Consider the following 25509-nt stretch of genomic DNA (forward strand, 5'->3'; position numbering starts at 1 on the left):
GCTGGCACTTTCTCTAAAATGCAAGTGCAAAGACAACATGGTAAGCCAGTGTGATGCAACTATCTCACTTTCTGCAGTCTTGATAATTGCTACACATCCTCTTACTAAAATGTTCTTACGTGAACTCAGATGGTTAATAAGATATGGTGTCAACACAGCCATTCACCCAAATACAGGCCACAGGGTACAGCTGCCACGGATAGTTTGTCATGCCTAAGCTGTCTTACTCTACTTGAGCTATTTACAGCAAGTGACAGTTTGACAAATTTTGTAATGAGATATTACTAACAAGGCTCAATAGCTGTGCTGTGAAAATAATACAATGAAAAGTGAAATAAAAAATTCATAAAACTATAGACTAAAAACATAACTCTAGAGTTGTACAAGTATGTAGACTATTTCGTCAATCAAGGCAATCATGACTGTAAATCTACACAGGCTAACACAATGAGACAGTCTCCTAACTGCTCACTTCCTAAAGGAGAGACTGCTGCTATATGTCAAAATGGAGGTAGCGATTTAAGTTGAATTCTATATTTCATTTCACAGGCCTTTAGGCAGGTTTCACATATATTTCTCCTGCCTTTACAGACTGATCAAAAACACTTTTCTACTGAGCTTTCACATGCTCCATACTTAATGTAGTGTGGGTGTCTCCCTGGCACTGTGGTGGAGAATGTAGATACTGCTTATGAAGGTCATGGGTGAGAGGGCATGGCCATAGCACAAGCAGCAAAGTCAGAGTTCTCATAATAATGTGGAAGTCTGCTATAGAAGGTTGTTTCATATCTTAAAATAATGAGGAGTTTGGGATAAGGGCAGCCAATATATGAAACTAATGGTATTTTAAGACCAGCAGTGAGAAGACATCTGCAGTCTCCTTCATCTGACCTGGCTCTGACACGTCGCTTTACAGCATGGAGGGATAGTCTATTGATCTGGTCATGATAGAGTTGACATGGTGTCACTTAACCCTATCTATAAGATAAATAAAAATAAATCATTATTCCACTGCAATTCCATTCAACAATATGTTTGATTTATTTTTAAAATAATTTCAGAATAGAGTAAAGTGAAAAATTGTGTAGTTGTTTTGCAAAACAATTATACAATTATATAACAATTATAATTGTAAGTATGACAACAGCCAAATCTCATTGCCTGGGATCCACAATAAACACAGAGATATCATTCTGGATTTGCCAAACAACAAATCTCATGGCGCAGTACAATCATGGTAACTGATCTCAAGGTAATTATTGAAATATTATATCCCCTCATAAAGTTTATTATTTAAAAAATCTGACTGATGTGCACAGTTTGCATCTTGACAGCCAAGAGCTAGTTAGACGGATGTAATGCGCATTTCGCAGCATTAGGTTTAACAGTTCAAAATCAAATGTACTATTTGTTTACCATTTTACAAATCTTCCCATTTCCCACTGCCAGTGACATGAGTGTAAGAGTTCAGGTGTGTGGTTAGGTGGGCGTGTGCGCTGCTGCTGATGGAGAATGTTGATGTTGACTGTCACACTCTCACACACCTCTGACATTTTGACACCAGTATCACAGGACAGGATGTCTTTCTGTGCAGCCACCATCGCCCCACTGCTGCTTGTAGCTCATACTTGTTCAAACTTTAGTTTCTGCTATGCTGCCCACTAGACTAAATACCCCAAGCTCAGACATTCCAACGTGTTATTATGCTACACAATAACTAAAAATGTTGCAATTTAAAGTCATTATGTTTTCAGCAAATCATAATCTTTGACATTTACTAACTCTGAATGATTTACATCACTCTGCTCCAATGGTGAAAATACATCTGTCTTCACACTGTTAATTATCCCACTTGCTGCAAACTAAATGTCATGACTGTAGATCTACCCATATGAGATGTGTGCAATAAAAATATTTCTCTAATAAAATAGTATGTAGAAAAAAATGCTCATTTACAATTAACTATTATTCAGTAAGATCCCAACTTTCTGGACCAAAATGTTAGCTTTGTAGTTCTATCTCTAACAAAAATTATTATTACGAGTCTTATTACTCCTCAACATTGTATAGGACATGCATAGCAAGCAGCCCAAAGATACACTAATTTGTATTTTTTTTACGTAAATACACTGGATTATGCACGCACAGAGCCACACTACATGTACATACGACATACAGTACAACATCCAGTTCTCACCTGTTGTCCACATTGAACGGTGGTATCTCCAGTTAAAAACTTTGTCTATCTTCACTGTGGACTCCTCTTTAAAAACAAAAATATGTATTTGATTTCAAAGTATCAGTTTCCCCCTTCTCCAACATAGAGGTAAATCCCAGTGCCAGAATAGGGACATGTAGTGAGAGCTTGGTACACCTCCCATGCACCTCGCTGCTCTCCTCCCTCAGTTGCAGGCCGGTGTGAAAAGTCAGAGCAAGAGCAGACTGCACTAGACTGCGGTAAATCTAAGGTCAATTGTGTGTGAAGTAACATTGAGCTATGGGCAGAAGCAATGGGGTCTTAGCGGAAACAGGAATCATGTGTCAATGGAGGTAAGAAGAGCAGAAGAGCTCTCCAAAGAGGAACCAACAGCACACGAGAAATTGCTTGTGGTTAAACATGGATCCAATCAGAGCCAAAAGCATTGCAAAACCTGTAGTCTCTAATTAAGACTGCAATTATAATGTCATCATGTCCTAATTCTACAGAAATATGCCAAACTAAAAAAATTGGGGATAAATATTGACAGAAGCAGCAAACATTGTGAAAAACTGCGAACATATCTTGATGTATGGAAAAATGCAGAGAGACCACAGTAGCACATAAGTGTGGAAACTTTGAGGTAGATGTGATTCGGCAATGTGTGCAGGAGGCAGCCACTCACCATACAGCGCATTTAGACCAGGGACCTGTCAACACCTATGGAGCAGTTGTCCACCTCAATCCTGGACAGATAAGGCTGAGGTCCACCACTGCATCCGGTAGACAGCTGGTGGGCCTAACTTAAATAAAACACACATATTTGGCAAGGTGTAAACAGACTTCTGAATGTACTTGACACGAAGGTCAGGTGGAAGAGTGAGTGGAACTGGTATAGTAGATGTAAGCACATTTTGGTAGAAAGAGGCAGAGGGATAGAGTTACACTGACAGAATATGCCCAGTGAGATAGACAGACATGCAAAGTTTATAACACTTTGAATAACAGATAGGCCTTTTAAGGGCCCCATTATTTAACAGTAAAAATAAGACAGATCTACATTTGAGAACCTAGCTGCTGCGTTTAACGTTATAACTTTAGTGTAAACTGAGCCTTACCTTCATTTAACAGCATTGTGAAAATCAATTGAAACGTAGCAAACTGGTTCTGTCTTATGTTGATTCGGTAATTTAACATATTTTTGTGTCTTATCCATGCATCACTTACGCCGGAAATTAAACCAAACAAACAAAAAACATACAGGTAAAAAGGACTCCATGACAGGCAATGACCCTTTCCCATTCCTGAGTGTACTGCTGGTCCAGTAGAGGGCGCTGTTGGTGAGAAGTTCCATGTGGAGGGCGCGCACACCGTGGTGCACACAGGTGTTATAATTGTGACTTTGATTGGCCTCTGATGTTTTGGCTGTTAGTTGATTCCCTGCACATTATTCATCTGAATATTCCGAATTGTTTGTTATGGCGACCATAGATGTTTTGTCGTCCAGATTTTTCTCTTATGAAAAAATGTATTCTGATGACATGCGCCAGCAGAGCTTTTCTAATTGGCCATTTCGAGAAGAATGCAACTGTACACCCGAGAAGGTACACTGATTTTATTTCACTGAATTGGTGTTTCTTTTGTGACAAGACACCACGATTGTATTGTGTTGTCTAATATTGAAACCACAATGTAAGAATAGCAGTGGTGTTGTACACCTTAGGTTGTGTATGTCTGCAGCATACAACTTGCACCTGCCAGGCACACTACTAAAAAAATAGAAAAAGAAGTTATTAGAGAAAATACAATTTGGGAAGTTGTTTGAATTGTAAAAATACCAAACATAACCTGTACATTTTACATCCTTTGAATATCACCTATAAACCTTACGACTGGTTGGGTAAGAAATTATGACCCCAGAGCCCAGGCTTGTTTGCACAGCAGTAATGTCTGAAGCTCTTCATCAATGACAGTGACAGCTGTGATTTACACTCAAGCAGGTGCCAGGTTCTGTTACACTGGGTCAGGTATCCTCAGTAGAAAGCCTCTGCCCACTCTTGTCCAGTTGTGATGTATTGGCTGATGACAAGTCTCTGGTGACTAATACACTGTACCAGCTCAGCTCTTACCTCTCAGCAGTCAAAAGTAGTCAACTTTCATTAACATCCATGTTCTAACACATACAGCTACAAGTTTAATCTGTGACCATTAAGCATAGACTTGTTTGAAATGTGTTTGTCTGTTTTATTGTAGATGGCAAAGGCGGGTTTTGTCCACTGCCCCGGTGAGAATGAGCCAGATGTTGTGTGTTGTTTCTTCTGTCTGATTGAACTTGAGGGCTGGGAACCGGACGATGACCCCTGGTTAAGTATTTTACTGCATTATACATGTATGTACATAATGAGCAGTGCAGCCAAACCCAACACCTTGAATTGTTTGACATTGAACAGTGTTATGACAAGAAACAGGTTTAACACTTTTTTTTTTTTTTGGTACAATACCTTTTTTTTTTTTTTTTTTTTTTTAACAAATTTGTTGAAAGTAAAACCTAAAATCAAATTGATGAAATACTGAATAACAACTGAACGTGTCATCACCAAAATAAACAATGCATTAAAGTTTTCTCTGAATGTAACGGTGCTGTATTTTTGTGGTGTAATTCTGACCATGAATATTCTCCTCTGGTACACATCTCAGTACTCACATAAAAGCATTATGTTGTTGTATGGTTACAGAGGTTACAAAGTTGTAAGAATTGTCAAAATAAATTCCTGATGGAGCATTTTGCTTGTAGGTCTGAACATATGAAGCGATCTCCAAACTGTGGCTTTTTAAACTTGAAAAAGGACTTTACAGAGCTGACGATGGCTGACTACTGTCACAAGGAGAAGGACAGGCTTAAAATCTACTTTGTAAGTATCAAGGGAACTATTTTATCTTAATCACAGTGGCCAATTTTGTACTTCTCTTTACTTTAGAGAAAGGTTTGTCACAAAAAGATGGCATTTCTCCGTGATCAGATAGACCATACACTGGAGTCCCTAAAATCACAGATGACATCTTTGTGAATCTGATTTTTAATACATGTTTAATTATGTTTTTATTTAACTGAATTTGTATTAAAGTTTTTTTGTTGAATTTACGATCCACATTGTAGTAGTAGATTTCTCCACAAGATGGTGCACATGCCTTTTAGCTGCAGGAATGTTGGCCATACATTTACAGTGTATGGCCAAACTTTGACACTGGCTATACTGAAGTGAAAGCCCACATTTAACAGCTTTACAATGTGAGATATATTTTCTTTTCTTGCAAAATACTTACCATTTTCCTGAACGTGCCACCATCTCCACCACCCCTTTTCAAGCCTTGACCCTGGACAGATGGCCTGAAGCCCCTCCCATTCAATACCAACTGTTGCCCCAGTAACATCTGTCACGTATAGGGGGGACTGCGCATTGGAGAGCTCCAAGACATTGGCCCAACCCCATCTGAGTCCAGCTCAAGTTTAGGGCATAGTGGGCAGGACTTTTAAGAAGTCCTGCTTACTTAGTGTTTACTTCTTTTCAAGAAAAGTAAACAATGGGCAGAAGTTTCTAACAAGTCATATTTAAAGCATATTTATTCAATGTACAAATTCAAATCCTATTTCCAGGCAATAAAAGGAGCACCAATAATTATGTGTTTATTAAAGGTAAATTAATGCATATTCAACTTTTAAAGCCATAAGTAAGCTGTGATCTTGAGACTAATATATATATATATATATATATATATATATATATATATATATATATATATATATATATATATTCTCCATCTAAAACTGAATGAACTTTTATAATTTTGTTAATGAAATGTTTTGTGACTCCCCTTCACTTTACTGTAATGATCTACAAAAGTGGGGTACGTGTTGAGTGCAATTTGTGGAAATGAATATCCCCTTTGCCCAATGGGAGGGTTGTCTAGATGGAGCACAGGATTACAGATGCTATCCCTTCTCCAGCCTCCCTGTTTTGGATTAATGTCTAATGTAACACTCAGGCCACTGGGCTCAGATCAGCTGCTTAATTCTCTTTTATCCGTTCACTACGGAGCAAATTGAAGAGGGAATATTTTTAGTTCAATAAGGTCAAAATCCTTGCAGGTGATGTAACATTTGTAATGAAACTCATTGAGTTTGAAGTTTCTCAGTGTTTCTGAGCTATTGTGTTTTTAAAATATTTGTTTAATTTGTAAATTCTATATTTAATAATTGTCCATGATTTTACTCGTGCAGTAAAATGATCTGCCCCGTCTCTTTAATAGTTCCGATTATAGTTGTGCTTTGGTTTAGTGTTAATGAAAACCATAAAGCACAAAAAATTTCAACATAAATAATTATCCAGTAAACAGGGGGCACGTGTGTGCTCTGAGGCAGCCCCAAGCCTAAAAAAAATGGATATAATGACAACTGAGGTGGACTCCAATAGACTTGGTTGCAACAGTTATTGTCTATATTTGAATAGAATTGCTGCAGTTATATTTTATTAATCCATTGATTAATAATAAACAGTCATCGTAAATGCGTTTACAGTAATTGCTGTAATGCCATTGGCAATCCGTTTGTCTTAGCTCTCCAAGCTCCAGTCTGGTGTGACTCAGTCTCCCTGGCACAGATGTGAGAGACGGCTTAACTGTGGGAATGGTGCTACAGTAATAATTTGATTGGATCCAATTTGAGGTGGAGCAATGTGCATATGGTCCCCCCATCCTAGTATTAACATGGGGCACATAAACCCTAAATCTATTTAAACTTGTCATTAAGCTAATAGGAGTTTTGATATAGATTTGGATCTTTTTTGATCCCATTAATGCACAGAGGCTCAGGGTTTATCACATGGGCCCTTATTGCAATTTTCTAATTAATGAATTTGGACTAAAACTGTAAACAGTGGAGAACAGATGGACAAACTGACAGATGTTACCAACAGAAAGTTTACAACCTGAGCTCTCATCCATCCGGCCCCATCTGTTGCTGCTGCGCTGGTACCTCCCTCTGTCTCCTCCAGCCCCTCTCACTTCCCCTCATCAGCATCTATCACGAGCCCGAACACTAGCCCAAATACATGATGTCAGCCCTTTGACCCGCTTTAACCCTTTGTAAACAACACAAATGACAAACTCTGTCCTTGGATTTCCAGGGTTACAGTTGTGCTGCATTTCCAGTGGAACACCATTCTTACTCTCGTCAAGGTGTTACATTCATCCAAATGTGAAAATATTATGTTACACAGTTAGATAATATTCTCCAAGTTGTGCTTATATTGGCTAAAACAACTATCTGTTGGAGGCAGCATATTCTAATATAATTAAACAATACATTTTTGTTGGACAAATTTCTTTTCTAGACACTAATTGTAATTGTAGGTTACCTTGTTACATCTGGCCTGGGGACAACCGATGAAAATTAGCTCTAGTCAGCTAACTCGGGCACATTTACATTATTTTTTTGTAATGTTTATTAATGTGCATTGTCCCCTTTTTAAATAAATAAATAAATAAATAAAAAATAAAATAATAAATATTTGAAAATGTTTAAAGACTTTTTTTTTTTTAATCTTATGCTACGTGCTTTTCTGAGTGACAATATTAGAAGTGCTTAGGGCTGGCACAGGGCAGCTGACACATGCACACTGTTTTGAGTATTTTTAAACCAAGTCCATGTGAATGAGGCTAGATCCCGTCTATGTGCTGACAGATTACCCGAGCAAAGGGACAACACTGTGAGTTACACTCTTGTTGAATTATAATTAGCTCCAAACCTAAATCCCCTTTCACTTGGCCCTCTCCCTCCTCCACATTTCATGTTCTCCCACGTTCCTGGCACCAATGTGTGATGCTGCTTGTGCCTCAGACCACAACCCTCCTACCTTGGCTGTTTTTTGTGCCTTTCTCCCCAAAAAGGGACCTCCATCTGTCCCTACACTCAGCCTATTGTGGAGTCCCAAAGCTCAGCAACTTCCACAAAGCAGTGGGCGTGCGGAGGGGGGCCAGGGTAAACACGACAGCATCCACATCCCATTAGAAGCTCTTTAACTCCTACAGCCTAATACTCTCACAGAATTTGGGGAGGAGACACTCCACCCCTTATACTCCTGCACACAATGTCACCTTTTTAAACCTTTATCCATAGGTAATGAGACCACTGAACAGCCCTTTGCGTTTACTCCATCCAGAATCTCAAACTAGAGTATAAAATGTGCCTAAGTTGAATTCCCTCTAAGATTAGTTTTGGGGCATTGAGCGTGGCCATTGAGGTGAGACAGCTAAATTGCATTTGCCTATACTGTATTTAATTGCTTGACAAGCTCCCATTGTGACCCCCAGCTCCAGTCCATTGTGTCATCACACCAGCCCCACCATCTTTTATTTCTCTTTACCCAAATTTCTCTCCATCCATCTCACGGGTCATTCTTCCACCAGCTGCTCCGCTAAGTCTGGGGTGTCTCAGTTGCAGTGTGCTCCACCTCTCAACCTGGGCGCTCCTGACAGAGGCGTGATGTGCTCTGTGCGTGGAGGGTGCGCATGTGCGAAAGGTCCCGAGCGGAGCGGGGGATCACTGTGCAGGGCCTCAGCTTAAAGGCACCAGGATTAGTGCCTCACAGACACTGATTAAAGCCTTCCAGCCTCCTATGGCCCCATTAATACAATCTTAATCACAATGCTTTATCCCTCCATCTCGCTCCTATGGATCAGGACCTTTTCATTTAAGCGAGAGCCACTCTTGTTTGGTCAGTGGATTAAGAGCGCTGTGCACAGAAACTAAAATACAAGCGCACGAGAGAATCAAGAGGAATCAGGAGCACATTTACTTCACTTAGTTGTCATGCATCCCTTTAAAACGTATTTTTTAATGAGGCACAGTGTTATTTTAAACCTGTTGCAAATGTTGTTTAATAACAGGATTTTCTGCTAAAATATGTGGGTGGGTGTATATTTGTTTTGACTTTGGAGAAATGTTTAAAACCAAAATGTTTTAATGCTGAGAGAAGCATACAACAACAAAAGCTTAATAAGTAAGGCAAGTAATGAGGTCAACTTAAAAATAAAAATATTCTTTGTAAGTTATATTTTCTCTATTCTGACTTTGTGAAGTAATAAGCCATTGTTAATTTATCTGGAGTTTTTTTCTATGTTGTGTCTCCCCTTATTTACTGTGTGATTTGTCCTCAGTTCACTTTTCCAGTTAAATGGGGAGGCATACGCTCAGATCAGTAAGTGAAAGTGATCTGTTGGCTTGATGCTAGTGTGTATCTATGGGGCACACAGGAAGTTTGTGGATCAGATCTGAAGTGCAGCCGCTTCCCGCTGTGAGCTCCTCTGTGACATGACCTCTGACCCCTGAGGCTCAGAGCCACAGGTCGAGGTCTGCTGCCTGTCCCGCGGTCACTGCCCCGTTCCAGAGCATGTGCTGCTTTCCCATTAGAGCCCACACACGCCTTGTTCTTAACGGCAGTAATGTGGGCCACCTGCACTGCTGGCTCTTTTAACGACATAACTACTTTTGTGCTCATTTCAGTTTTTGCCTTCACAGTTGTGTTTGGTTTGTTGATGTCATTGCTTCTGTACATTAATGCGCAACAATTTATTTTATTTTATTTTTGGTATATTTTACGGAATATACTGAGGTTATTTTTCATCCAACTGAACAGTGTTTAGCCAACATTAACTAAACTTCTAATTTATATAATAGGTTGAATACTGTCTGGGTTTTTGTCTCCTGCACAGTGTTGTGGATAAACCCATTTTCTTTCTCATTTAATTTTCTTTGATCTCAGGTCTTCAAGCATTCAGTATTGGCAGTGTTTGTTTTTTGTTAGAAATGTATTAAAAAGATTGCAGAGTCATACTGCTGCATTTGCTGGTCTCTTGCAGACTGTTATGTAAAGCTATGTGCTTCTTCCCGAGCCTGACTGACACTCATGAGAGGACGCATTTCTGAATTGGGAGCACAGACCCTTGTCACCCCTGCTCATTCCATGTTGCCCTCTGACTCCTCTCCTCTGTCCCACTTGCCCTAACTCTCCTTCTCTTTGCTCTCATCCTCCACTCAAACTCTCACTCTCTGCTCCTTGTCCCTTTGCCTCAAATTGGTCCAGCTGCCCGCCAGCCCCCCGCCGCTCCCCCAGCTGCTTGAACCAACTCCCGCCTCCCTACAACTCCAACCCATGCAACAATATGGGTCACAGGTCAAGAGAAAGAACAGGCTGCATATACAATAGACCAGAGGCGCCCGGTCTAACAATCATTCCCTTTTTGTCCAGCATGCAGCCTTTCTGTGCCATTGCAGGACTGGAAATGACAAACATTTTGGAGAGGTAGCTCAAGAGGTAGGGTGTCCACTCTCATGCATTCTTCTAGAGGCTTAGACTTTCCTTTGTACAATGGACTGAAAGACCCCACTGATAAACACACTTGCGCACCCCAGTTGGCTTTTATAGCTCCCATTCGCTCTACTCTTCCTCCTCATTCTTTTGTCCACATCAAGAGCCATTTTGTCCATAAACATCATTATAGAAGTCAAAACAGAAACTTAAATCACTCCTATGATATAAATGTAGCTGGACTTGTGCCAGTTTCTTTAGTTTTTGAGCATTAAATTATGTAGCATAGTAATAATTATAAACGCAAATGTAAAAAGGCTCTGTTTTCTAAGACTGATGTGTTAATGAGTTTTGCCCTACAGTGTTTTGGCATGAACGAGGTGGGAAAGTGAGCCATGTGGGAGCGAGCACAACGATGGAGACTCCAAAAAGCCTCTGACACATTCACCTGTTTCCCACAGCAGTTTTCCCATGGTCCCCTGTAGCCTCCTGACCTGTGAAACCCTGTGCATCTTAATACACAGTATGCCGCAACTGTGGGTGAGTTTACTCTTTTGCTTTCACTTGTTGATTAAATAGTCTTTCATTCTTTATGGTTATGACCAACTAAATATGTTTTTAAAAATGTTTTTTATTCAGCTTCTTCTAAGATTCAGTTTTTTTCTTATTAGATTGCAGAAGGAGAAAAATACAAATAAGCATTTTGCGTATGGGTAAAATAGATACATAGCATTTAAACAGGTACCCTATAGGATTTAATAATTACCTTTTTCATAAGTGTGATTTTGAAATAATTCCTATTCCAATATTGAATAACATTAAAGACTTATACAATGTAACGGAATAAAATAAGAGCATTCACTGTTACTGTTACTATTGAAATATCTTATAAGAATATTTATTCAATTAAGTGCGAAACAGCAAAATATTTACAACAGTACAGTATTTACAAAATCTGCAACACCTATTGAACCTGAAAGACTTCAAATAAATAATTTAAATACAGTCCAAGTGTGAGTGACAGACAGAGTAGACAGTGAAACAAAACGTGTGCTGTGAGAAATACAAAAAGAAAACATTCAAAAATAAATATTAAATACAGCTATAAATAAATGCATTGCTCTTGTTCTGGTGAACGGAACAATGTCAGCAGGCTCCAAGTCAGGTTTAAAGAGAGTGACTTATTAAAACCTCCATTTAAAACATATTTGGTCATTTCATCATTAGTTCCAACAACAGAAAACATTAAAATCCAAGTAATGTATTATTTTAACTAAATCAATAAATATTTTTTAAAAATTTGTGGGTGCATGTTTTATCAGGTAGGTTAGGCTGAGGTGAGCTTTTTGTGTTTGTGCTCTTCAAAGAGAAACGCAAAAAGTTCTTGTTCATGAGTCATGTCTTTAGCAGTTGCCACACTGTTTTAGATAGATCCCATCTGAGAGGGGACCAAGTGAGAGGGAGCAAAAGAGTCAAAGGCCACGTCCAGAGGCAGCTCAAAGCGGGGTGGCTGAAACAGTGGGTGTCCCTGGTGCCCAGTCAGGCTGCCAGCCGAGGCGTAGTGGTGTGATGAGAGGTACTGGGCATGGTGTCCCACGTGCGAGCTGAAGTTCCTGTCTGAGTCATGGGGAGAGGGCTCCTGCTTCAGGGGGAAGTTACCGCTAATGCTCAGAGGGGGAGTGAGGGGCCCATCATACGGAGGCGTCCCACTGCTACACTCTGTCGAAGAAGGGTTGTCATAGGCTGGCCCCTTGAAACCTTTGATCTGGAGGAGGTGTGAGGCCTCCAAGGATCCATATGGGGGGCTTGGGAGGCCCGGCGATGGGAAACTGAGAGTATGAGCCTGGCCTGTTACAGCAGCCAGACCTGGGCCGCACTTCTCCTCTAGTTTGTTTAACATCATAGGACTAGAGCCCAGCTGAAGGCATCCTGCCACCAGGTTACTGGTAGGCTGGGACAAGCCTTTGCACAGCATCTCCACAAAGCCGTGGCTCTCTGGAGACTGGCCACTCTCCAGCACCTCGGACAGGGCCCAGATGTAGTTGCGGGCCAGCCGCAGTGTCTCAATCTTTGACAGTTTTTGAGTCTTAGAGTAGCAGGGCATGACTCGGCGCAGATTATCCAGAGCATCATTTAGCCCATGCATTCGGGAGCGCTCTCGCGCATTGGCCTTGATCCTTCGGGCACGAAACCTCTCCTGTCTTGCTTTGGTCATCTTCTTCTTCTTAGGGCCCCTGCGTTTGGGAGCATTTTCTCCATTTGGCCCAATGTCATCATCATCTTCCTCCTCCTCTTCCTCCTCCATGTCCTCACTGCCCAGCTCAGTGCAAGAGTGCATCCGACTGGCTAAGGTAAGGCCATTGCGTCCTCTCATCTCTGGGCTCTCATCTCCATCCTGAGAGCTGCCGTCCTCCTCCAACCAGCTGAGGGAACTGACCAGCTCATTGACATCACTTTTACCAAAGCTTTTGGTCATCATGTTGATCTACAACGGAAACATATAGCTTTAGAAAGAGGCTTTTACTCTGTGCAAGCTAACATGTGAGAGCATCATTTCAGCACCACTGTGTGGACAGCTCACTAAGTGTAAACTATGTATGAAGAAACAAGTTAATTAATTATACTGTTTTACTCGGTATTAGTTGCTTGAATAACTCCTCTTTGTAACTCCTCCTTAGTATCCAGTTAATCTGGGACACGATAGGATTTACCGCTCATAAAGTACAAAGATTTATAATGGAAACATGAAAACGCAGCCTATTACCCCATAAAAGGTTGTGCAAGCTTAACATTGAATTGGTAAACTGCAATTTGCAATTTTGTAAATTGCTACATGTGAGACCCAGTAAATAACAAATGCGTAAAGAAATAACAGATATAAGAAACTAAAGGTAGGCCTAATATTCTTTTTTTTCCTTTTTTTTAGGCTGGTGGTTTAGTAGTCTAAATATTACATTTATAATAAACCTAATATACCTATTAAACGTAAATGGCGCAAATTGGTAAAGAGATACAATTTTGGAAAAACGAGTAAACTCACCGTTTTGCTTGTTGCCTCGTGTGCCCTCAGTGCCCGTTAAATTGAGACTTCCCTGAAGTGCAGTAATGCGCGGTTGCGTTAGTCTCGTAGCTCCGTGTCCCAGAGTCCCGCTCCCTCTACGCAGCCATCAGTGTGCAGGGAACTTTCATCCAACTGGCACGGCATGGCTGATATTTTTACATTTAGCCATGTAAGCCCCTCCCTCCGGCGCCCCTCCCACCATCAGCTCTTGTGATGCGCGTGGCGGGCTCGTGGCCGCTGCTTGGGCGCACTTGTAGTAGTGTTTTATTTGCAGACTTGCTCCTGTTGAACGGGGAGGAGATAGTCTGTGAAGGGGGGCGCAGTCCTGCAAAGTATCATCAAACAGACTACGTACAACAAAGTAGCATCTCGAATCTTACCAGAAACTTACAACCATTTGATTTAATCGTAACGTCTGCAACTTTGATTTTACGCTACATCCGTTTGTGCTTTTTACATTTTTCACTTTCTAAATAGTTTAGTGTAGAGTTTTCACTCCACCTCCATCAATCCTCTCTTTCCTCTGTTACTCCATAAATTGTATTTGAGCTAGATGCATGGGTTCATTAGTTTAATATCGCCTAATTGCTGTGGTTGCTCGGTACAGTCTGTGGTTTTAGTACCACGTGGGCCCGCGTTTCGCGCTGTATTAACTATCCTAATCGATTGTCTATCTCTTCATTAGTCGGTTGGATTATGAATTTTCCACTTAATTACCCGCTGTGTGGTGCTGACTGCGGGGAGAGACGCGCGTCCGTGTGCGCGCCTAAGTAGTTTTGACAGCTCAGTGCAGCGCATAGCAGGTGATGTGTGTTATTCACTCGCTCACTCAACTGTTTTCTTCTATTTACAGCGTCATATTGTACGCCATCTCTTAATTAGCGCAGTGATGAGGCAGGTAGTTTGCGCGTGCAGCCCTCAGTTTGAGCAGCTCAGATGATTCACAAATTAATCCCATGAGCAACTGTTTTATGAAGGACGCCCGTCTGGTGTAACAGTTGAGTTAAAAAATAAAGTTTCTTAGTAGTCTAAATGTAGGCAGGCCTAGTCAGCTCAAACAGGCCTATGCCCTTCACAGTTTCAGGATGACATGATGTCGGTGCTCTTTGTCGTTAATAGAACCTCAACATTTAACATTTTGTATAGTTTTCACAACAAATGTCACGCCATAATAAAGTCTCGCCAGTGGTTTTGCTGAGGGGGCCGGGGCACAGTTGGGGTCTATTGTGGGGATTGCCCATTGACGGCCAGGGTCTCGCGAATCGCACGTGCCCCCGCATTGATCCCATTGTGCGCGCGATTGAGCACAGCTGTGCCCGAGACAGGGACACCCCACTTACTCAACTTTGCCAAAGTATGGTAGCTATTGTTTACTACTGCATGTAACATGCTCAATCTGATAAATAAAACGTGGTCACGTGGGTAATAGACAACTTTGCATTAACGGGCACTTATTCAACGATTTATTGAACAAGGCTGAACAGATGGTTGTATACTATAGGAAGCGTTGGGGGTTGAGGCATCCGTTGCTTGGATGCTCACGCGTCAGTCGCTTTCCGAAGATAATGTATAGTGTTAAAACTGCATTTATCCACCTCAACGGTCATAATGACAGTCGGTCAGAGCCGTGTCACAGCCGTCCGGACGCAGAGGCCCTGGCCCTGTTTGTGCTGGCCCCAGAGATGCGCTCATGTAGTGAAACGACTCTAACCAATTCTCCCGAGGCTCCCCAGGTACAGAGCCCTAACACAGACAGACATATAGGAGATCCCTGTATCCCATGAGTCAGAGCCGGCCTCCACTACACCTGCAACATGCATAGGGAATAGATCCGGCCCGTCTCCCATTCCCATCACTCTCCCAAATGAATGACTGACGAACTAAAGGGAATTACCCCTCTCCCCTCATAAACTGTAGCATAGATAGGCAATCTACTGGAAGAGGTCACAATAAACAGTCCACGTGTAACTTCATGTTTAGGGATTTCTATTTCCATTTATATTAAATACATTTTAAGATAAAAATAAGTAATTTGATCTATCAGTGATAAAGTTATGTACATCTAAATGTGCTTTAAAAATACTTTTTTTTTTTCACAGACTTTTTACAATTCTCTATTGATTGCCATTGCTGGGGTATTTAAATTTAAATTTATTTAAATTTATTGAAAGATTTTAGCAAAAAGTACCAGTTTAAGGACTGTTTTCCTCATTAATACTGTAGAAGGAAGGGGGTCACAAAAATCACTAGCTCAAGTGAGTTGTCTTAGCTCTTGTCCCTGGGGACCAGGGGAAGGATGGGAGGGTTTGGTGCTCTCTGCTGACAGATGGGTCCTTGTTTCTGTCTTATTCTTCCTCTCTGTCTCCCTCTCCTCCTAAGACATGACGCACTCACACACACCAACACTGCACACCAGCACAATGGGAATTAAAAGCCACACACATGTTGCTGGAGATGCTATGAAAAGCTGAGCCCCTTGTTGTCTTCATAAAAGATGCAGGGATCAGGGATTTGTGATGTGGGATGTTGCGGTATACTGTTTGGGATGTGTATTGTTTAATAAGTTGAATATATTTGGTGGTGTGTTTCACTTGGAAAAGTGTCCTATAGAGCCAAATGGATTAAATTAGCATGTATCAGTATGAACTTATATTGCCCTTTCATATTGAGTGAAACATACAGCAAAGATGGTTGCCCATACTTATTACCAAATATATGGCTGTGTGGTAATCCACTGGTGAGCTTGACATGTTATTTTCAAAGACTCTTTGTTATGCATTTAGTTTGAAAATTGTGTACAGTAGAACATGGGCTTGATAAACTTAGCATTTAGTTGGCGTGTGCATGGTGTGAGAGTCCCCTGGCTGTGTCCTCACCATTTGCTGCTCATTGAGGCTGAATGTTTTGTAGTTTCCTGAGGGAGAGACTGACAGGCACACGGACAGAGCTGCTCAGGGGACACAGGGGCCCACTCTGCGCACGCACATAGTCTCCTCGTGACCACGAGTCAAGGCATTTAACCTCACTCAACCTGTGCAGAAGCAGCCCTGACAAATTATATGTATGTCTACTTTTATGTTCTGTATGTGTTCATTTATATATGCTATATTTGTTTGTAGTGTTTATAGTTCATCTAAGCTCTTTTTAAGTGTGTGTGTGTATATGTAAGTAGGGAGGGACGGAGGGTTCCATCCTAAATCCAGCACCCTAAGATTTTACATGAGTCGTGAGGAAGGAGGCCGTGGAGTGTGAGAGTCAAAGTCCAAGGTGAAACATCCAAGATCCAAAAGTACATCAAGGACAAGGCCCCAACAGATGATGTGCTCAGTGAATGTCTCCGACAGTGGAGTGCAGAGGAAGAGCTGCTGGAGGAACCATCATGGAAGGGCAAGCCCCTGCACGGGATGTACCACCGGAACATAACTGAAGTGGCTGATATCAAGAAATCCTACCAATGGCTTGAGAGAGCTGGTCTGAAGGACAGCACAGAGGCTCATCCTGGCTGCACAGGAGCAGGCCTTGAGCACCAGAGCGATAGAGGCCCAGATCTACCACACCAGACAAGATCCAAGGTGTAGGCTGTGCAAAGAGGCCCCTGAGACAATCCAGCACATAACTGCAACATGTACGATGCTGGCAGGGAAAGCATACATGGATCGGTATAACCAAGTGGCGGGCATAGTGTACAGAAACATCTGTGCAGAGTACGGACTGGAGACCTCAAGGTCAACGTGGGAAACACCTCCAAAGGTAGTGGAGAATGACTGAGCCAAGATCCTGTGGGACTTCCAGACACAAACTGATAGAATGGTGATGGCGAACCAACCGGACATTGTGGTGGTGGATAAACAACAGAGGAAAGCCTTTGTGGTGGACATTGCAGTACCAAGTGATGGGAACATCAGGAAAAAAGAACATGACAAACTAAAGAAACACACACATATATATGTGTGTATTTTTTTTTTTTTTTCAACAAATCAACACAATTATGTAACCTAATTTGCTACTGAACAAACATAGTCCCTGCACAGCGTCATTTATGCACGTTTATAGACATCAACATTTGTGTTGAAATATTTAACAATCATTATAGTTATACCTTGTTGTAGTTAAAATATTGTGCTTGTTACTATATCAATTACACAATGATGGCCAGCCCTTGATCACACAGATAAGATCAGGCTGAATCTGACGGAGGTGATATGAACAGATTGTTAGCAGCTTATTTCTCTTCCTCTGGGCTAATGGCTTTGGAATAAATTCCAGTTGGGCAGAAATGTAGCTACAGAATGGGAATCAGGCCCGGGGGCAATTCTCACTAAGTGGAGAGAGAGCCATTAAACAAAGGTGCCTGTGGTTTCAGATTCAGGATACTTTACAGCATTGGTCCCAGGACATGCTCTGTGTTTTTGGGTGTGTGGAGAGAGGGGGCAGAACAGGGGGAGGAGGGGGAGGAGGATCCATCTGCCACTCTGCTGTCCTAAGGGAGTCCGGCCTATCCCAGGGGTGTTCTGTAGGAGAGGGGCTGAAAGGATTACACCCAACCACTAATCAACAACGCTAATCTGTGGGCCCCCATACAAAATCCCTTACCATCCAAACAACTATTTAGGACAGAAAATAAACCACCATGTTCAGGATCAACCAAAAATTGTTGGACAATCAGTCAAACTTGAAGACAACTATGCCATTCTTAATGAGGAGTGAAACAGATAAGGTGTGACTGGCAGAGAGCCACATATTGTCTGTGATCAGGTGCAAGTGTCCCACAAGTGGCCTGTCTGATTCCCAGTGTGACCATTATGCAAATACAGCAACGAGACGAGTCTGCAAGAGAAATGAGTCTAACGGACAAAAACACTTCCATCAAATCCAACAGCAAGAACATTTCTCTAGGCACTCAAAGATCAAAATAGTTCATTTGTGACAAAATACAGTCCTATAGGGGTGACTTGTTTATGAATGTATTTATTTTCAATAAATTAACCTTGATTGAAAGATCTAAGATCGAAGGGGAGACTGTGGGCCTCTGCTGTCAGGTGAGTCTCCCTGTGTGTTTTGTCACAGCAGGGTCCCTCACCCAGAGCAGCTGTTGAGCTCCTCACAGCTCAGACCTGAGCAGCAAAAAGAGAGGCATTGGCCCTGGTTTTATCGCCTTGCTCTTGACAAAATAGTTCTGATGTTTGGAGTGTTGTGGTGGGGCTCATAATGGGGTTGTCATCTCTGCACACTAGTGATGATGCCAATCCTTCAGGGCATGAGGACCCAAGGTGTCTAGGCCTGTCTGCTGCAGGATGCCCATCGGCTAAGCTGCACTAAGCTGTCTATGCCTGAATCCTCATTGTTCAGTTGGTCCTGTGCTGTCAATATAAAGCTTGGCTAATGTGATCTAGAGGCAGCTGGAGCTGCCCACATTATTACCATGACACAGCCGACTGAGGGTGTAATATCATTAAAACTAAATCAGGTGTTTGTAGATTTGGTGGAGCAGCCAAGACTTGAATGGCATTAACCAGGACAATTGCAATAATTTAATCAGTTAAGGGATCTTATATAGATTTTTTCCTCAACCAACATTTTGATAGGCTAATTAAATATTCTCTCACAACATTGGCACACATGTAGGAAATTATTTAAGAGGGGAGTAGTAACTTTTCTGCACCATGGCCTATAGTCTATGCCTATATATTTTTAGGTATAAAAACCAAACCAGTCTTAGCTGAAAGTATCTTATGGCTAACCAAAGGATATACACTAGTCATTATTAGCCTCTTGTGACGGATTATTGTTGCAAATGATGAGAAAAACGTGAGGCAGTGTTAATCTTCTTAAACTGTTTGACACAGAGCTGTCTGCTCAGCAGACTCATCAGCAATCAGCTGTCCTCTGAATGGGCCAGGGCCATAATACACCAGTCATAACAATAGATCAGACTGAGCGCATTATGAAAAAGAGAAATGTTTTCGTGCTTTATAGAGACTAGCCAAATATCTCTAAGTTGTATAGTGCGTTATTTTAGGCTATCTTTTGTCATCGTATTAATCTGCATGACTTTGTTAGTGGTGCCTTTTCTTTGTGTAGTGCCGTGATAAAGCGCCAGAAGTTCCGTTAGTCGCGCTGCAAGGGTCGCATGTTTCTTTTGTTTTGGCGCCCGGGACACATAAGTGGTGATTTCAAGGCCCATTGAGCGAGCGATGGATTGTGTTCAAAGTGCGCGGACCAACGGCGCATTGATTATTGGAGAGAACAGAGAGATGCCCAAACTTCTGTAATTATCAATCTCTGCATCTATTCCCGTATACATGAGTTGATGTTGCCAAGCACTGACATGGACTTCTTCTTGGAAATAATAATGGAAACCTTGCGGTCCACCTTCAATGTGCCTAACGTATGGGCCTGGGCTATCCAGACTCGTGCCTGTCCAGCTCTTCTTGCTGTAAGCTGTTCATATTTGTGGACTGTGTTGTGCGTAGTGTGCTGTTCTGAGACTTGCAAAGATTCCCGCTGTTTCGTTCACATTAACGCCAGTGCACTGAACAACAGTGACACCTTGTGGTGCGTATTGGAAATTGGCTAATTATGTTGGTCAGGCTCTTATTGCGCATTTTTTATGGTGAATCATCGCACTTAGATAATAGACTATAGCTTAATGTGGAGCCTGCAATGGATGGAGCTTGAATTTTAAGTAGGCTTAGTATGCATGCAACAAACCTGAGTATGCTTATACTTCTTCCACTGATTGTAATTAATTCAACTCAAATATACTGTACCCCAAAACACATACATATTTGCCATAATTTGTCAGATTTTCAGCCACCAACAAAATGATGTGTGTGTGTGTGTGTTTATATATATATATATATATATATATATATATATATATATATATATATATATATATATATATATATATATATATATATATTATATATATATATATATATTATATATATAAAAGATGATCAAAAAGTGTTGTTAATAATAACTCACATAGTTATGACTCAAGGGTTATATTAAAACTATATAACTCGAAATCCGAGTTAAAGAACAAAGATACAACTTCAATAAGTCAAACACTTTGCAGACGTGCATATTATCTATATAAGGAGAGAGCAGACGTACAGACGCTTGGTGAGTTTACAGTGCGTAGAACGTGCTGTGGAATGATACGTGATGACGCAGGACGCACGGCTTTTCTCGCCCTGCTCTTCCCTCCGAGGCGTCACACATACTTCGGTTTTCAGAATCTCTGGACACACCTCAGCCAACATAACCATGGTAGGTCATTGTTTTTAAACATGTAGAACAAGCTAACCATTACAGTGCAGTTTAAGTTTCTAATTCAAGATTTAGCATCAGCGAACACCCGTTTGACACCGTATTTTGAATGATCCTGTCTTGTAGCGGTTTGCTAGCGGAAGTGGAAGTTCTCATACGCTAGCTTTAGCCTGTGAAAAAAAAATATCTGTGAAATAAATCGATTTAACAATTGTACATATATACATATGATTATGTTTTCTTTTTGGATAATATCATTCGTACCATCGCATTTATATGTGACTGCCTTTATGCAAGGATTGCTTCACCATAACTGATTTCGCCTAATCTCTTTTTGAACAGTCTGACTTCTCTGAAGATCAAGTCCTTGGTAAGTTCCAGTTTTTTACTGGCGACTTCATTCTGTTCCTGAGCATGCTTCACTCTTGATCTGTCCCACTTTCACTGCTCTGTGCGGCGCTTGTCACTGAGGCGAAGCTTAATGCTAAGCCTAGTTATTTGGGGTTTCTGCCTTTTCATCCACTGTTTTACCCTTCCTACCTTTGTGCAAATGCTTGTTGTTTTCAGATTGAATTAAACGCGGATCAGATTTCATGGTAAGTCAGAGGAGGGCCGTGTTAGTGAAACATTGCTGGTGATCTTGGTTTGGGTGTGATCAGCATGTTAGCTGTTAGTTTGTTGGAGATGCAATAATCACCAGTAATTAACATTATTTCACGTGGTGATAAACTAATCATTGTTGGTGGTTTGTTGCATTGTGTTTGTGGTCAGTCAGACGTTGGATCTTAACAGGTTCTAGTCATTTGGTCTGTTTGACTGCGAATGCTGCTGCCTCTGTCTGTTTGCCATAAACCTGTTATCTGTGGAGCGGTTCATCTGAAGTCTGTGTCCTTTTTTGGTTCTGGATACAGCTGTTGTTGGTTTTTGTCAAAGGGCTGGTTTGTTTAATCACCACTGACATAATAGGCTAAAGCTACTCTCTCTCCTCCTACTTGCCTCCACTCCTTCAATACCAAATATGGCGCTGGGAATAGTACTTACATGCCACTAGGGAAGTTGCGCATTCCTGAGAACAGGAAAAGTCCACAACAGTGTTTTCTGGAGTCAATCTCCAAGCAGAAGGCCTCCAATCCATACAGTTGTGTTCAGATGTGTCTGTTGTGCTAATTTCCAAAGAAAAAATGTTGTTTAAAGTTAATTAGTTAACAATATTCTACACACAGTTGTGTTAAATAATACAGTTCCGGTGTGTTTACATTCATGTTGTATCATGTCTGTTCATTAGCATGCATTGTCCCAATCAAATAAATAAATTAATTAAACCGTTAAAGAACAGTCTGCAGACTGTTGTCAGGGGAGGTTAATGTTTTGGTTACTCTTTCATGCTACTTCTAAACAACCTTTTGAGATAACGTTTTGATAACATTAATATTTTTCAAATTAACTTTATTCTTACAATGATATACAGAAAGTTTATTTGTTTCTCTCATTTTTACCCCCGGTTCACTTTTTTCATCGTACAAACACCGGGTTGTTGTTAGCAATAGCTTCAACAATTTAATCTGACTATTAAACAAAAAAAGGGCACAGATTTTGATTTATAATGTATAGGACACAGAACCTGTGTTTCCTATCTTGTAAATCAGTTGATGTTCTGTCTCGGTGGTTTATAATTTACCAAATATGTAAGGTCGTTTTTTCATATTTTTATCTTTATTTGACAGAGTATAAGGAGTCTTTCCTGCTGTTTGACAAAACTGGAGATGGAAAGATCAGCTATTGCCAGTGTGGGGACGTCATGCGTGCACTGGGGCAGAACCCTGTCAATGCAGAGGTGCTCAAAGTTCTGGGTAACCCCAAGGCCGAGGGTAAGAACAATACATGGCTATTTACAGCAGTCCTGTGCCTCTGTTGTAAATAACAGTGTGGTGCTGATGAAAGCTCTGATTAACTGCCCCTTTTACTCTGTAGAGATGACCACCAAAATGGTGAACTTTGAAGAGTTTTTGCCCATGTTCCAAGCCATTTGCAAGAACAAAGATCAAGGTTCCATGGAAGATTTTGTTGAAGGCTTGCGTGTCTTTGATAAGGAGGGCAATGGAACAGTAATGGGGGCTGAGCTTCGCCACGTTCTCACCACGCTAGGCAAGTGCTTTATTTAAATATAAACAAACGCTGTTTAAATGCAACCTTTGATCTCATTTGTGTTCTTTGTCACAGGTGAGAAAATGACAGAAGAGGAGGTGGAGATGCTCTTGGCAGGACATGAAGATGCAAATGGCTGCATCAATTATGAAGGTAGGGAACATATTCTACGGATATAGGTGACATTACTGCCCTTCCAGTGATAATTGGATCAGTTCTGTGTCACATTCCTTTAAATACATACTCCTCTCAATGTCACATTTTAGGACTATATATGGAAGTATATTGGATCTTTCCTGCAGTTTAAAGGACACATTATGCATTGTTTGTCTGGTTTAACATGGATAAAAGCTCAAAAGAAGTACATTTTTCATAATAAGTTTCCTTTAAAAGATTACATTTGTATCAAGATTTCTGTGTTTGGAAGTCAGCATCTATGTTGAACAACTAGTCTTATGCTAGGGTTAATTGTCCCTGTTGAAGTGTTTTGTGTAAACCTCAAATTCTGAAAATGTGTGAACTGTTTTTCCTTTGCAGCATTTGTCCGTCACATCCTGTCAGGCTGAGGCTGGTACGGGCATTGGGTATATCATGAGTTAGTACTGCCAGGCTTTCCTGCTTTCTCATTGCTACACACACTACCATACATATGTCGCTCATTAGCCCATGTTAACATCTGCCACTAAACAAGAGCCATATCTGGAGTGGAAAAGGGAAAGTCTGGTAGTCTGTCTCTCCTGTAGTAGTGAGGCTGTACCCACATGTAGCCTCCCGCTCCTTTGTTTCCTGCAGCCCTCTGTCCTGGCCCTTGGCCTCTGGCTGCATGGCCCTCTGCATGTGTCTGGGAGCCCCTTCATTTAAAGGGGTTTGGTGGACACAACACATGATAGATGGAACTAATCTGGTGTGCGGTAGTGGGTGTTGTTCAGATGCAGCCTCTCTGACCTGTTTGCATGTTGGTATTTTTAAGCTCTATTTTGACTTTTGGTGTAGAGGTGATCAGGCATTAAACATGCAACAATTGTCGACCACTTTGGGAGAGGTACCAGGCTCTTTCCTACTAACCAGAGAAGACCAGTGAATGACTCTCATGCTGATTTTCTCTTTATACTGATGGAAGCTGAAAATGTAGCTGGCTGCTCTCTGGACTGTAGCCTTCCCTTGGTCTCTCCCTCTTTTCTCTGCTTTGTACATGGAGTAAAGCATACAGCGAGGATGGCTTCTCTAACCAGCTTTACCTGGATCATAGACATGGCCAAATGCTTTGGCTGAACCTGTTAGATGATTCCTTCACCTGTTTCCATTAGTAACCTCTTAGACCCCACTGTCCTGCCTCTCTATGAGAACCAAGTCTTTAGGTGTTGGTCTAATTTGTGTCTTCTCTCTGCTCTTTCCAGAACTGGTCAGGATGGTCATGAACGGCTGAAGATGACAAGAGTCTTACATTTTAGAACTTCTTCTTTGCATTTACCCTTTTATAAGTCACATCATGAACCTTTCTATACATTTCCAAATATTCATATTTTTACTTAATTTAAGTGCCTTGACATTCCTTAGGTCACCAACTGACCCCACAAAACATGTCTTTATATTTTGTGCATGTTTTGTTTCAGTAACAGGGGCAGCACTTACTTTTACAATTTGAATCACATGCTGTAGTTATAACTGCCTTTGTACCCCTAGATCATAGATCTATGTACAGTAGGTAGCTACCTACCATGTCACAGGTAAGCTGCCACACCAAATTATATTGTAGATTTATACTGTTAAAGTCACACAATCATGATGCATTTTAAATAGACCTCCATATTTTAAACTCACCCATACGATTTCTGCATTTTAAATAAATGAGTCCTGAAAACCAACTGTTGAACTGTTATTTTTGTCATACTGCACAGCACCACAAGAGGACGCCATTTACCTGTAGATTCTGTTGGGACATTGAGCGCATCGTAATATTTGCCAATCGGAGTCAAGACAACTACTTTATATCAAATATGTTTGACTGCACGAGCAGGTGGAGTTTTCTGTTGTGCAGTATTGTAGGTCACAAGGGTAGGGTCAAGTTTCTTGTTGAAATGTTTTGAATTTGGTGACCAGGCTGTACACTGATGAAAAGAGGATTTGGTGACAAAGCCCGGTGATACGAGCAGTAGGAGGCTGCGTGGTGGCTTCCTGACCTTTTCTTCATTTTTCTCTCAACAAGCACAACTATTTCCCCTCATTAGGCGACGCAGCTATTGGAGTACGGGCTTATGTGTGCTAAGGTTCAGGGGGTGTCATAGTCCAGTGCTGAATAGCTTGTCCACTAATTACTTGGTGTGTGTATGTGTGTGGTCGATGGAAGTCAAGGCTATTGATTATTTTAATCCTCCTATTTGTGAGTCTGTGATCCTCGTGGCTCTGCATTCGACAGGGGAATCACTAATGGGCCTCAGCGCAGCCTGTCTCAGACCTCTCTT

The 25509-nt window shown here is 41.2% G+C and overlaps 4 protein-coding genes across 8 annotated transcripts in view; 2 read left to right on the forward strand and 2 right to left on the reverse strand.

Annotated features, from left to right (window-relative positions):
• Positions 1-2292, reverse strand: part of znf385a (zinc finger protein 385A) — a 69405-nt gene extending 67113 nt beyond the window's left edge. Inside the window, exon 1 of one of the 2 annotated variants that reach the window (XM_055223045.1) lies at positions 2198-2289. In XM_055223045.1, the coding sequence (XP_055079020.1) occupies positions 2198-2210 (13 nt within the window). In that variant the 5' untranslated portion in view covers positions 2211-2289. Of the gene's footprint in view, positions 1-2197 lie in introns of both variants that reach the window. The other variant, XM_055223046.1, reaches the window with a different exon arrangement.
• Positions 2293-3675: 1383 nt separating this feature from the next.
• birc5b (baculoviral IAP repeat containing 5b) lies at positions 3676-5311 on the forward strand. The gene is made up of 4 exons (XM_033970086.2): positions 3676-3801; positions 4451-4560; positions 4992-5109; positions 5176-5311. Exons 1-4 carry the CDS (start codon positions 3676-3678, stop codon positions 5263-5265), a joined length of 444 nt encoding a protein of 147 aa, XP_033825977.1. The 3' UTR covers positions 5266-5311.
• Positions 5312-11857: 6546 nt separating this feature from the next.
• neurod4 (neuronal differentiation 4) lies at positions 11858-13042 on the reverse strand. Its single transcript, XM_033969664.2, has one exon. The coding sequence runs from the start codon at positions 13040-13042 to the stop codon at positions 11987-11989; it is 1056 nt and encodes a 351-aa protein (XP_033825555.1). The 3' UTR covers positions 11858-11986.
• Positions 13043-20797: 7755 nt separating this feature from the next.
• Positions 20798-24912, forward strand: zgc:153867 (uncharacterized protein LOC337226 homolog). 4 transcript variants are annotated; one of them, XM_055222926.1, is made up of 7 exons: positions 20798-20902; positions 21245-21272; positions 22627-22770; positions 22874-23047; positions 23123-23200; positions 23585-23642; positions 24445-24912. In XM_055222926.1, exons 1-6 carry the CDS (start codon positions 20798-20800, stop codon positions 23611-23613), a joined length of 558 nt encoding a protein of 185 aa, XP_055078901.1. In that variant the 3' UTR covers positions 23614-23642; positions 24445-24912. The 4 variants fall into 4 exon arrangements, with proteins under 4 accessions (XP_055078901.1, XP_055078902.1, XP_033825357.2 ...); XM_055222927.1 differs by having other exon boundaries at positions 23585-23631; XM_033969466.2 differs by having other exon boundaries at positions 23585-23618.
• Positions 24913-25509: the final 597 nt, after the last annotated feature.

The sequence above is a fragment of the Periophthalmus magnuspinnatus genome, chromosome 7 (assembly GCF_009829125.3).
Source record: "Periophthalmus magnuspinnatus isolate fPerMag1 chromosome 7, fPerMag1.2.pri, whole genome shotgun sequence".
Classification (NCBI taxonomy): Eukaryota; Metazoa; Chordata; class Actinopteri; order Gobiiformes; family Gobiidae; genus Periophthalmus; species Periophthalmus magnuspinnatus.